The sequence below is a fragment of the Lampetra planeri genome, chromosome 58 (genome assembly GCF_965212315.1).
Source record: "Lampetra planeri chromosome 58, kcLamPlan1.2.h2, whole genome shotgun sequence".
Classification (NCBI taxonomy): domain Eukaryota; kingdom Metazoa; phylum Chordata; class Hyperoartia; order Petromyzontiformes; family Petromyzontidae; genus Lampetra; species Lampetra planeri.
The window spans coordinates 1,992,180-2,005,502 of record NC_136164.1 but is presented as its reverse complement, the minus strand read 5'-3'; the positions used below and the strand labels follow the sequence as shown (position 1 = coordinate 2,005,502).

The 13,323-nt window shown below is 45.0% G+C and overlaps 1 protein-coding gene across 2 annotated transcripts; it reads right to left on the bottom strand.

Annotated features, from left to right (window-relative positions):
• Positions 1-2,684: 2,684 nt before the first annotated feature.
• Positions 2,685-9,797, bottom strand: LOC144735953 (uncharacterized). Of its 2 annotated transcripts, XM_078618551.1 has the most exons (3): positions 9,621-9,797; positions 7,468-7,573; positions 2,685-5,584 (listed from the first exon to the last, which is right to left on the bottom strand). In XM_078618551.1, exons 2-3 carry the CDS (start codon positions 7,569-7,571, stop codon positions 5,086-5,088), a joined length of 603 nt encoding a protein of 200 aa, XP_078474677.1. In that variant the 5' UTR covers positions 7,572-7,573; positions 9,621-9,797; the 3' UTR covers positions 2,685-5,085. The 2 variants fall into 2 exon arrangements, with proteins under 2 accessions (XP_078474677.1, XP_078474676.1); XM_078618550.1 differs by having other exon boundaries at positions 7,468-9,797.
• Positions 9,798-13,323: the final 3,526 nt, after the last annotated feature.

Here is a 13,323-nt window from a genome sequence, read left to right as displayed (position 1 = left end):
ATGCAGTGAAGTGTTTGATGACGTACTTTCGTGCAATATTCACTGCCATTAAATTTACACAAGATACAATTATACTCTGCTCAATTTTTTCATAAATATTACAGCTTCCGTCCTAGGATGGGCAAACAAGCTAGCCATTATATATTTCAATACATCAATTGTATTCATTCGTACATGTACACGTGCCTTTGGACAAACTATAAACAATAACAGATTAATGGCTTACTTCCTTAACTGTCTGGACCATTATGCAGAACAGCTCCAGTCACACTTCTCTAACTCCGAGCACTCTCCACTCGGAATTAGATTCATCGCCTCAATTCACAGACGAATTGTTCCGAATATCTGACTTTCACCAAGTTGTTAAATACGTGTGTAGTGTTGCATATATTGACGAATAAACTTCTTATGAGGCAACACGATATTTATTGTCTTTTCGACACGGTCCCTAACACAAAGGGTATATCGGTCCCTTTACCCGATACCTGGGGAGGTATGGCCTCCGGACTATACTGTACCTATCACTGGGTAACCCGTACCCTATCGTCCTCCGGCTGGGACCTAGGGGAGGCTATCTGACCCGACCCTCCTGGTCCGTGGGTCCTGACCACTGGCCTCACTGAGCTTCGGCCCTTAGAAGGATAGCGGAACTTGGGCGCCAGTGTCCTATTCTCCAGCCCGGTCTTCAGTCTTCAGCGTGTAGATAACTGAGCCAGAGCTCTGAGAGCTCTGGCTTATATACTCGTTCGTGGCTTGTTCCGCCCTAGCCATGCCTTCCTTCTGGAACATTCTGGAAGGTGACATCATTCCCCCGGTTCCCCCCACCCGGGACCCTGGGGAATGTGTCCTAGGATCCGTTTGCTGGGATCTGTCGTTGGCCCCTTTCTGACCCATGGACATTCGCCTTGGCGTGGTAACGCTTCTGCCCCCTATTGACAATAAGGGGAACTACCAACCTGCAGAATGGTGAGTGACAATCACCCCTACACGTGTATGCCAATGTAACAATTTGCACGGGTTACCTTGGCAACGAATTTCAACCTTTATTCGAGTAAGCACTACAAAGCAAGGCTGCTCATGCCACGGGAATGTGAATCAAACATATTTTACCACAATATTTTTGTTCTTTTGGTAAGGCCACGTAGAAAGAAAATACATTAAATAATAGAATACGACGTTTCGATTGCAACACAAGCAATCATCAGGTACGAATGAATGAGAAAAAACAAACCTAGTAAACTTAGAAATATAATGCAATACAACACAGAGAGTCGACTAACATAACAGTCAACACCCTACCTGGTTGATTACGTTCTTCCAAAGAGTGCTACATTTGAGAGAGAGACAAAACACAGACACATAGACAGACATAAGCAGAGAGAGATAACACAGAGACACAAAGAAAGTCACACATAAGCACACAGAGAGACGACGACTCTGTGTCAAGGCCTTAAATATAGAGGGGGGCAGAGAGAGAGAGGGGGGGGGTAGAGAAATGAGCATGTCAATGAGAAATTTGGAGCTTTCGTGACTGCAGGAATTACTAGAGAGACAATACAGAGACATAGAGAGAGAGAAAATACATTTAATAAAACAAACTTAGTAAAATTTGGAAATGCATTTTACCACTGCCTGGAAATAAATATAGGTTCATAATCATTGTCAGAAGTAGCCTCTGCTCTATCTGCTGCTGAATGAAGGATTCCCCAATTCACAACTTAAATGTGACCAGTGTATTTGATGCGTACAGGTAGCACCCAGCGATCGTTTAACAGCCATGCCCCCAATTTGTTCAGCTCCGTCGGACTATCAAACAGCGTGGCTGGGAGATTTTCAGTCGATTAGTCTACACGTAGAGCTGGCCAGGGTTTGGATGCACACGAAATGTAGATTGTGTTCCTATTTATGCTTCTCAGAGTGCAACTTGCCACGCTTATTTTTTTCTCTCTCAGTACATCTCAGCTTTTGTGTCACACTCTTTGTCCTTCTTTAGGTGTCCGATCCACGGCGGATAACGTGTGCTCTTCATTATCAAATAAGAATTTCCAGAAGCATTCCATTTTGCTCTCAATCGCTTGTATATTCTTTCATTCTGGTCTGGGTTCGCCTTAAAAATGTTCCCCTTGATTTTCATAATCTATGTTTCTGTTACAATTATTTAAACTAAACGTTTATTTTAGCAGGTAAGGCTCACTGAACTTTATACAGTGCCGAGAAAAGGTTTTTGAACCCCGAAGGATTTTAACATTTTACATATTTCCAACCTAAAATGTTATTTGATCTTAATCTCAGTCCTAATAATAGATCAAGATAACCTGATTAAACAAATTACACAAAAACGTGATACTCTTTCAACATTTATTCATCCTCAAACGATTTTACATTCAATAACCATGTTTGAAAAAGTGTGTGAACCTTTAGATTTGGTAACTGGTGACACCCCTAGATTTGAAGCTTTCGTGACTGCAAGGATTCATATTCTTAGGTTTTTTCGGTAAAGTCACGTAGGTAAAACATTAAAATTAATAAAAGTAAAATAAAATAAAAAATCACGACGTTTCGGAGGCAACACAAGCTTCCGTCTTCAGGTGGAACCGTCACAGCCACGACAGCTGTACTTGATACACTTGATACAGCTGTCGTGGCTGTGACGGTTCCACCTGAAGACGGAAGCTTGTGTTGCCTCCGAAACGTCGTGATTTTTATTTTCTTTTACTTTTATTAATTTTAATGTTTTACCTACGTGACTTTACCGAAAAAACCTAAGAATATGGTGACACCCCCTTGAGCAGCAATGACTGCAACGAAGCGTTTCCTGTAACCGTTTGTCAGTCTCTGACATTGGATTTGAGGGATTTTGACCCCTTCCTTCTTACAGAACTCCTGCAACTCCGTGACATTTGAGGGTTGCCTTGTATGGACAGCTCGCTTAAGGTCCTCCTACAACATTTCTACGGGGTTTAGGTCCGGACATTGACTGGACCATTTTAAAATGCGGAATTTCATCTTCTGCAGCCATTATTTTGTCGATTTGCTTATATGTTTAGGAGCATTGTCTTGCTGTAAAACACAATTTCAGTTCAGCTTCAGGCCACAGACGGATGGCCTGACATCCTCCACTATAATCTTCTGGTATAATGCAGAATTCATGGTTGTGTCAATGATGGCAAGCCGTCCAGGTCCTGAAGCAGCAATGCAGCCCCAAGCCATCACATTCCCTCCACACTGCTTGACGATTAGGATGAGGTTTTTCTGTTCGAAAGCAGTGTTTGGTTTTCGCCAAACATATATCGTTTCTCATTGAGGCTTAAATGTTATACCTTTCACTCGTATGTCCAGAGAACATTGTTCCAGAGGTCATGTCGATCATATATGTGCTCTTTGGCGAACTTCAGATAGGCTGCAATGTTATTTTTGGAGAGCAGTCGTTTTCTCCTTGCTATCCTTCCATGAACACCACTCTGGTTCAGTCTTTTTATAATTTCCGAGTCATGAACACTCACATTAGCTAATGCGAAAGTAGCCTGTAGATCCTTGGATGTTTCCCTGGGGTTCTTTGTGACATCCTTGATGATTTTCCCGTTTTATTCTTGGAGAGATTTTGGTAGGACGACTGCTCCTGGGTGGAGTGACTGTGATTTTGAACTTCTCCATTTGTAGACTATCAGTGTGACAGTGGATTGATGGAGCCCCAATCATTAGAAATGTTTTTGTAACCCTTTCCGGACTGATGAGCATCAATAACTTTTTTTCTGAGATCCTCAGAGATTTATTTTACTTTGTGGCATGACTTCCTTTGCACACACCTGTATGGTGAAGACCAGACTCACAATGTTTCTGAACATTATATATGGCGGGGCTTCCCAAACTCACCCCTGAAGATCTACCTAATTATTTAAACACCTGATTATAATTATTACCTTACTGGTGCGAATGAAACCAGAGGTTCATTTACTTTTTCACATACCCTGAACCTGAATTACTCTTCGTTTGTTCATTTCATACATCATTTTGTTTCATAATAAATGGAATTTGTTAATATAAACCCTTTTGGATATTTAAGAAAAGACCGATTTTGATTAAAAAAGGCTATCAAGGTAAAACTATGGAATTTCCATAATAATCATTGGGGTTCACACTTTTTTTCTCGGTGCTGTAGCTCTTGTTCAGAATCAACATGGCCACAAATGTATGTTGAAAATGTTTCGCACCATACATAGCCACCCATTCTCATCGAGTTCGATTCCGACCTTGACGATGGCTGTATATTTGGGGATTGCGTGTTCCTCCCTGTGATGGCATGGATTTTTATCAGGGTCCTCTGGTTTTCCCCTCCACATTTAGAATCAGTATCATGTGTTTAGATTATTTGGCTGCCAATATAAATTCCCACATAATAAGCCACGTCTTTGAGCTTTCATTTGTGGCCAGGGACCGCCTAAATGTACATGGTCCATCACCAATGGAGCCAGGGCCCATCATCTGAGAGACAGCTAGAGTTTCAGAGAAGAAAGCTCTTGGCATATGTATTACATTTCACTCTCACTGTTATAAGTGGAGAACCACAGCGATTTCAAGATGTAAATGGCTTATGTGTAATATTGTTTCAAAATCAAACGTAATATCTAATGGGATGCGTTGTTTTTTACTTGACGTTTACGGAAGAAATTGGTGGGCTTTTTTGCGCATAAGTTGAACAAATATTTCCATTTCTGCTCTGCACCTGCACATAAAAAAACACCTATATTAAGTCTATTATGCCTATGGTTTTCTAGAGTCTGGACTTATGTTAACCAGTAGAACATGACTTTAGGATACTTTGAACATTTTCCTAGTCCTGGGGTAGACTTGCGTGCTTGTAAAACGTTGCTGTTCTACATCATGACATTGGTTAGAATAATCCCTCCAAACGTAGGGACCCTCTTAGGATAAACAACTATTATATTGTATCAAAACTCATTTGATTTTTTTTGCGTGCATTATTGTCTTTTCTCTGCACGTCGGCTACGTACGGCGCGAAAGAAGTTCAACGTACATCTGTACATACGTCAGCGCATATTTTGGCATTTTCAATGCACAATTGGCTCAATTATCCGCGCGCACGTCATTCTCAAATATCTTAATCAAGTGTTTGATCCTGGGACTCTTCTTATGCGGCTCGTCCACGCCATCATCCATCACCGTCACGTGCGCAATGGCCTCGTGACATGCGGACATCTCTGCCTTGACTCGAACTCTGAGTACTTCGCTCTTCACTACCAAGCAGTCGGGGCCTGCATGCGACCACGCGAATCTGCCGTCCGCAGTCGCCTCTTGCCTCGTCATCTCTCTCAGCTTCCGCAAGTCCATGTCGCAAACACCGGCACAGTTCTCCATGGAGAGGGCGAGCTTCCTGCGTTGATACATAAGCGGGATTTTGAAGAGCAGCACCAAATATTCGTCGGTCCCCTTGAAGCGCAGGCCCAGGATGCCGTGGCAGCCTTTAACGTCGGAACTCATCTTGCGGAATCCGTACAGCGCGCGTCTTCTCGGCGTTATGGGTTCGTTATGTGGGAACTGGCAAATTCCTGACTTCAGGAAAAATCTGAACAAATGCAGGAGAGGTGAGGTTGTCAGGAAAAGCAAGGAATCTTTTTGTTTACTTTTTAAGTCGTCACTCTGCCAAGTTTTGCGATATTTTGATTGCCAAATAACCAGAATTGCACCCAATCTCGTGCACCCAATCTCGTCCAAATCACAGAATATCGGCTCGTACTTGAATGGGTGACACCAAAGGGCTTGCTAGAAGTTATGAGTGTGAGGCTGCGAGGTGTGGCTAGAAGATGGCAGGTTTTAACTCCTCGGTAGCTTTCTTTCCTCTGGGTGATCTGGTTTCCTCCCCACAGGAAGGCAATTCTCATTAAACTCGTGAACAAAATTAGCATTTTCACTATGACGGAATGAAAGTGGGAATATGAGAATGTAATAATGGGACGTCCATAAATGACGTCGCGCGATTTTGGACGATTTTTGACCCCCCCCCTCGTCACACGGCGTCACAAAAAGTCAGACCCCCCTCAAATTTGACGTCACAAAGCTCTGCCCACCCCCCCCAAAAAAAACCATGCTTCAAATCGCTTTAAACTATTGTAATTGTAGTGCGTATTTAATGTGGCGCTGCACTCTGATGTTGTAGGAGAAAACATTTATGAAAAAGTGTATTTAATTAAGTAGAACGTGTTGTCTATATTTATTTAAAGTTTCGCATTTTGTGGTGACGGCACATTTCTCAACCCCCCCCCCCCCTCGTCACACATCGTCACAAATGTCTGCCCCCCCCCCCCCCTAGGTGCGTGACGTCATTTATGGACGGCCCCTAACTTTGTACACCACCGCATTATTTACGAAGAGGAAGAACAACCGTGAATCAAGAACAGATCCCTTACAGATTCATTTGTTAAGACAGGAAAAGTTAAATGAGTTATTATACAATGTAAAAAAGTGGGTTATTTTATTTAAATAATAAATATATGGATCAGTCTCTAGCCATTGCATATAGAACCCACGCCCTTGAAAACCTCGAGAACGCGGATTTTCTACCCTTTATGATTCTGGATGGTCCTCCCCTATAGTATTCCGATCTCTTGATTCGTTTTTACAACAATTGTATCTTATATAGAGTAAGTTGACCCATGATTGTAGCCTGTTTGTCCCTCAGCTAAGCCGAGTGGTTATTTCATAAATACAACACCTCACCATTCCTTCCAATTTTTTTTATTCCAATAAACTATTTTGGCAAGTGCTCTTCGTGAACACCTATTGAGGTTGGCACCGGCGCACGATAACGTGGAGTGATCCGCACCACGACGGCCGATTTTGTACCCCGAGTACCGGATGTTTACACATAGCACCAGGTACTCATTTAAGGCTGAGTGGATCAAGGGCTCCAAGACTGCTTCAGATATCACTGGCCGCTGATGCTATCCATGGCTGTAAATTTTACGCACGTCGCCTGCGTTCGTAACGCATTGCATACAACGTGGCCATGATCGGGAATCGAACTCGGGTCATCGCCGAGTTCGTAGCGCAGCGCCCTAAGCGGTAGCTACACTACCGCTCTCCACACACGCACGCGCACACTACGCTATCAATTACTATTGATTACTCGAAGCAATGGTTATCCATGCATGACAAAGATCCCCCGTGTAGCCTTAACAGATGTTTTTGAGCAAGTGCTGTTAGCTCGTAGCACCGATGAAGGCCGGCACGGGACACGAGGGGGTGGGTGGCCAGAACTATGCCCGGCCACCTTTGTTTCCCCAGTGTCACCAGTTACTCATTTGAGGCGGGGTCGCCCTAGGGGAGGCCCAGAACCGGTTCAGATCATCCGTCACTGGTGTTGGTGGCCATGAGCGGGAATCATTGCCGGGATCGCAGCGCATCGCGCCAAACACCTACCGCGCGTGTAGCGTGTGCCCTTTCACTCACCGTGGCTCGGAGAGAGTGTATCTGGAGTTGTTGGTGACATTAACAACGACCTTGCAATCCGTCGTGAGCGCGCTGAGCATCGTCTCTGGAGATGACCGCGCCATCCCTGTGAAGAGTTTAACCTCGCTGGACGATCCTGTGTGTGTGGGGCTCACGACGGCACTTGAAGTGTTTTAGTTTGAAGTATGTTTGCTTGTTTAATTTGTTTACTTCATTTTTGATTGCATGCCTTTCTAGACTTGCACTGTTCAACATATATACTCTTGAGAACTCATGGTAATTTGACAATACAAAATTATAACAGGCAATAATGCAGGTGTTCCGATGTTCAAATACAATAGACACCTTTTATTACGAGGTGTGAAGTATGCATTAACCACACATACTTGTGGTAAAACAATGCAAACAAACATACTTGATAATTATGCTATTCGTTCTCCTTGAAACGTATTGACTTGCATCAGAGATACAGACTTTGCCATGGCTTTGTCTCACCAGTGATGTCGAGCAATGGAACGCCAAAAGACGAACAGCATAAACACTATAATACAGGGGTTAGATTGCGTAAATATATGTTTAATTAAACCACCCACCACCCATCACGGCCAATTAGTAAGGTTTGTCACGTTAACAAAACATTCCTCAGCAGCAGACCATGCTTTCCCACCTGATGATGGACGCTTGTGTTGCGCCCGAAACGTCGTGATTTATTTTATTTTCTACCTACGTGACTTTACCGAAAGAACCAAAGAGTATGGATTCCTGCAGTCACGAAAGCTTAAAATAAAGAAGTGTGTGTTGGACAGCAAAGCCACAACATTTACAAAGTGAGTACGACCTTAGTGGTCACAAGCAGAGGTCCAAATCGGAATAAAATATCAAAGAGCCCTTTGTGCTTGTATTGCGCTGGAGGTGTTCGTGTGCGTATGATGTTGTGTTGGTGTTGTGTTGGAGTTGTGTGTGTAGAGGTGTATGTGTGAGTATGATGCTGTGTTGGTGTATGGTGTGTGTGTTGTGTTGGAGTCGTGTGTGTGGAGGTGTATGTGTGAGTATGATTCTGTGTTGGTGTTGTGTGTGTGTGTGTTGGAGTCGTGTGTGTGGAGGTGTATGTGTGAGTATGATGTTGTGTTGGTGTTGTGTGTGTGTGTTGTGTTGGAGTCGTGTGTGTGGAGGTGTATGTGTGAGTATGATGCTGTGTTGGTGTATGGTGTGTGTATTGTGTTGGAGTCGTGTGTGTGTAGGTGTGTGTGTGAGTATGATGCTGTGTTGGTGTTGTGTGTGTGTGTGTTGGAGTCGTGTGTGTGGAGGTGTATGTGTGAGTATGATGTTGTGTTGGTGTTGTGTGTGTGTGTTGGAGTCGTGTGTGTGGAGGTGTATGTGTGAGTATGATGTTGTGTTGGTGTTGTGTGTGTGTTGTGTTGGAGTCGTGCGTGTGGAGGTGTATGTGTGAGTATGATGTTGTGTTGGTGTTGTGTGTGTGTTGTGTTGGAGTCGTGTGTGTGGAGGTGTATGTGTGAGTATGATGTTGTGTTGGTGTTGTGTGTGTGTGTTGTGTTGGAGTCGTGTGTGTGGAGGTGTATGTGTGAGTATGATGCTGTGTTGGTGTATGGTGTGTGTATTGTGTTGGAGTCGTGTGTGTGGAGGTGTATGTGTGAGTATGATGTTGTGTTGGTGTTGTGTGTGTGTTGTGTTGGAGTCGTGTGTGTGGAGGTGTATGTGTGAGTATGATGTTGTGTTGGTGTTGTGTGTGTGTTGTGTTGGAGTCGTGTGTGTGGAGGTGTATGTGTGAGTATGATGATGTGTTGGTGTTGTGTGTGTGTTGTGTTGGAGTCGTGTGTGTGGAGGTGTATGTGTGAGTATGATGATGTGTTGGTGTTGTGTGTGTGTTGTGTTGGAGTCGTGTGTGTGGAGGTGTATGTGTGAGTATGATGATGTGTTGGTGTTGTGTGTGTGTTGTGTTGGGGTCGTGTGTGTGGAGGTGTATGTGTGAGTATGATGTTGTGTTGGTGTTGTGTGTTGTGTTCGAGCCACGTGTCTGTTGGAAGTGTACGCGCCCCTTGTTATGTTGAAGGTATGTGTTTGTTGATGCATTGTGTTGGATGTGTGTGTGTTGGGCAGGTGGAGTGGTATCGTAGTGGTTGCGCTATACGAACCCGTCTTCCCGAGTTCAATTCCAGCTCACGGCCAACACCAGTGACGATTATCTAGGTCGTCTCAGCCTCAAAATTAGTAGACGGTGCGGTGTGTGAACATCGCCACTAGGGAGAAAGAGGCAGTCGTGTGTGGTGCTGGAAACCCGCCGACTCGTGTGCCGTGCCAGCTTTCATAGGTGCTCGCTAACAAAACGTGCCCAAAAACATCTATGTAGGCTTTAAGGGGGGTATTTGTCGTGTCTTGGGCAAGATGTTTGTGCTGTGCTTGAATAGGAGGTGTGCGTGTGTGTATTCAGGTTCAATATTTTTCACGCACGTCACGTTCACACAAAGTGCAAAGGCCTTTAACTCAACAGACTACCGGGCAGGTGCTCTGAGCCGGGCAACTATTGTGAGGGGGGGGGGGGTGTCGTGCCGGTTTAGGTGCAAGGGCTAAAAAATCCGGCGCCTTGAGTTTTATTCTCGTTCACGACTAATAAACGTCACCACCGGAGAGTGAGTGGAGATGTGAACGGGTTTTGAGGCAGTGAGGAAGGAGATGAGATATGGACCGAGAAAGAGGGGGGAGGGGGAATATGGAATAAAATAAAGAGGAAGTAAAATAACATACACCAAAGGAAGAACAAAGGTAAAGGTCTTAAAGCAAACAAAGCAATCCGTGAGCAAACAAATCGAGCTGTGCCAGAAGAGAGAGCGAGAGAACAAAGCAAGCGAGACAACCACTTTGAGCAGAGTTTGGTGAGTGCCAAAATTCAGCACGCGTAGTGAGCAGCCCTGCAGGAATCCTGGAGCAGAACGTAACTGTTAGCTTATTAGCCCACGTTTTGAACATATCGTAAAGTATATGGTCATGGCACTGGACATTTCTGAAGCAATGCGATCGTGTTTGGCATCATGCAGGACTTGCCAAGCTGCCCTCATTTGGATTCCACTTTAATCTGCCAGCTTGGATTTCTAGCTGTTTGACAGGATGCCAGTTTGACAACTTCACCATCAGCTGAGCGGTGGGGCTATGCACGTGGTTTGTAATCCAGTGCTGTCGAAGCAGCGAGGGTTGGTGCGTCACCGCACAATTTTTGTGAAAGTCCCTTCCCGTGGGCACCGAGAAAGAGCCGTAGCCTGATCGACAGGCGAAAGCGGTACAGCGAGTGGACTAATCGCCACCTGATTCCATCTGTACGGGGATCGTGTGTTTCCCCTTCTCACAAGGCGTGGGCGTTCTCCAGGTGCTTCGGTTTCATTCCACTCGTATAATAAACACAGAGCTCGTCATCATGGTTTGGGCTGACCACATCTTGAAATAAACACCCAATGTGACAGGACCCTCCTGAATGAGTCACGATTCAGTGTGGCTCTCCTGGATGAATAAGTATAATAATGTAATAATTCTCCGGAGATGGATTCGGAATCGGTCTTCTTTATTTTCACTTCACGGTACGCTTGTTCCCACACGCTCCGTTGCTGGCAGACAACGGAGAGCGGCAGACTCCCACAACTCCCACCGCGCACGTGGCACCCGGAGCCCCGTTCGCGCGTGGCTCTCACCCCGTTCAGTTCCCCGTCTCTCCTCGATCATCCCTCTCTCCTCCCTCTTAATCCCTTCGTCACGTGGTCCCCCCAGCCAATCCTCCATGGGCAATCTCGACCGTTCTCGATGGTTCCCTGTCACTCCCGGGACCACGCCTCTTATCCGGATCCCCATTAGCTGGGGCCCCAATGGCTGGGCCAATCACCCCTGATGACATGCCGTGATCACGCCGGCCCCACGCTCCCTATCTCGACCCTTATTGGCTACAAGCAGGACCGGCAAGCCAATCCCCCACGTGAACCCACTATAGCTGTTATTACAATAATATCAGACTTTACATTACGAAAGGCCCGGCTTCGTCTCAAATATGATTTATCTCTTTATTTATGACTTGTAATCCTCCCAAAAACGAAGTAATCTGCATATCGCAATACTCAACACAAGCTGAATATAATTGACATGGATCTGCTCAACGTGCTGATTGATATTCCACCATCAATTCCCAATTGCTTCAATACAAATCTTGATTGGGGTTAGAAAATCCTGCTCACGTTCTGCTGGAAAATTCAATCAGTCGTAATATTATCACGTAGGTTCTGCAAAAAACACACCTATCCCTTTACATTTAACGATGCATTTCTTGTATAGTAAAACAAATATTCGTATTGGCACATCATTATCATCGATGCTGTCATGGAATGACGATATAATATGCTGAACGGGGCATCAATGAGGGCTGGGTTAATGTTTTGTGCCAAAACGTTATCTAGCTCCAACCAATTATTTCTGATATCTTATTGTGCTGTGTCCTTTCTCAAAGACGTTGGTTATCATGGCCTTCCATTTACTTCTAAACAAATCGCTAATTCGGCTGAAGCTGGATTACTCTTGTCATATCTGGGCTGGATCACCCAGTACCAGCGTCAAAGTAATTGACATAAATCAACGTAAACCAGCTAGATTGACTAACGATGCGGTACTCAAACTTTTCACTTTAGTCACTTACTCACTGGCAGTCAGTCGCCTCATTATCACCCGGATCACTGCGACACAGTTAACTCTTCTCTTGAGTTTTACGAATTGATTTGTTCGCCCATGTTGAGGACAGTCTACCCGATAGATTGGTTATTGGTCTAATCCGTTTATATGTTTTCAACACACCACCGCTGATAACAAGAAACAAACACTTTTTTCTCCACTCCTTTCATCGCACTGTTCGACTTTTAAATGTACTTCTATCGTTCCTCTCCCCAAGTTGAGCAATGCTGGAAACATATTACCCCATTGGAGAATATACCTTCAATAGTGCTGTTTGTTCTTGGCTATTTGGCTTTTTCGACATTTGGGGTTGTGCTCGGCAACAGCGATTGAAAACATACACACGCAGAACGTGCTCGAACTCATTCAAACACTTGCACAAAGAAAGACAAAGATCCCCCCTATAGCCTTAACAGACTGCTGCCATGGCGTCGGGCTACTCCTGACCCTCGTGTGCCGTGCCGCCACCTGGGACAGCATACACCCGAACAATGGTCCGACCTACTCACAAGACGGGCAGCTTACCCTCCGCCCCACTGCTTTTCTTAAATATCTTCACTCCTTAGCCGTCTCTTAACTTCACAGTTTCGGTGTTTTCCGAGTCAAACGCCGCAGACCTCGCCATCGCCGTTGTCGAGGTGGCATGAGTCATAGTCTTCATGTCGCTCCTCATGCTCGATCATCCATCTCCTCCATGCATCCACTAACTCCCATCCTAAACAGCTCGTACTATCATCCACCGCCTACCACCGCTTCGTCATCACCCTCGTCAATACCTATCATCTCCTCCCTTAGCCACCCTCGGTCCACCTCGAAATGTATTCACACTACTCGCTCCATTCCATCCAATCTCATCCACATCCTACCCCTTGCTAATATTCTCCCTATCCCATTCTCCACCCACCGCTTCCTCCTCCCCGTACTGTCCGTTTAAACTCGGGCTCTAGAATGCACATACCATTTGGCAATTAATCTGCTCTCGACTCTTCATCCTTTTCTATCCTTCCTTCTTGATGCCTTCGCTCGCACTGAAACTTGGGTCTCACCACTTGATCCTCTATCACTACGGCCCCCCTCCCACCTTCCGATCACCTCCTTCTCTGCCTCTATTTATCGACCTTTCCCCCCTATCCACAC

Coding starts and splice junctions, on each gene's coding strand:
- LOC144735953 (XM_078618550.1), bottom strand. CDS start 7,571: ATGGCGCGGTCATCTCCAGAGACGATGCTCAGCGCGCTCACGACGGAT. Junction 5,585..7,467: donor TACACTCTCTCCGAGCCACG/GTGAGTGAAAGG, acceptor GCATTTGTTCAG/ATTTTTCCTGAAGTCAGGAA.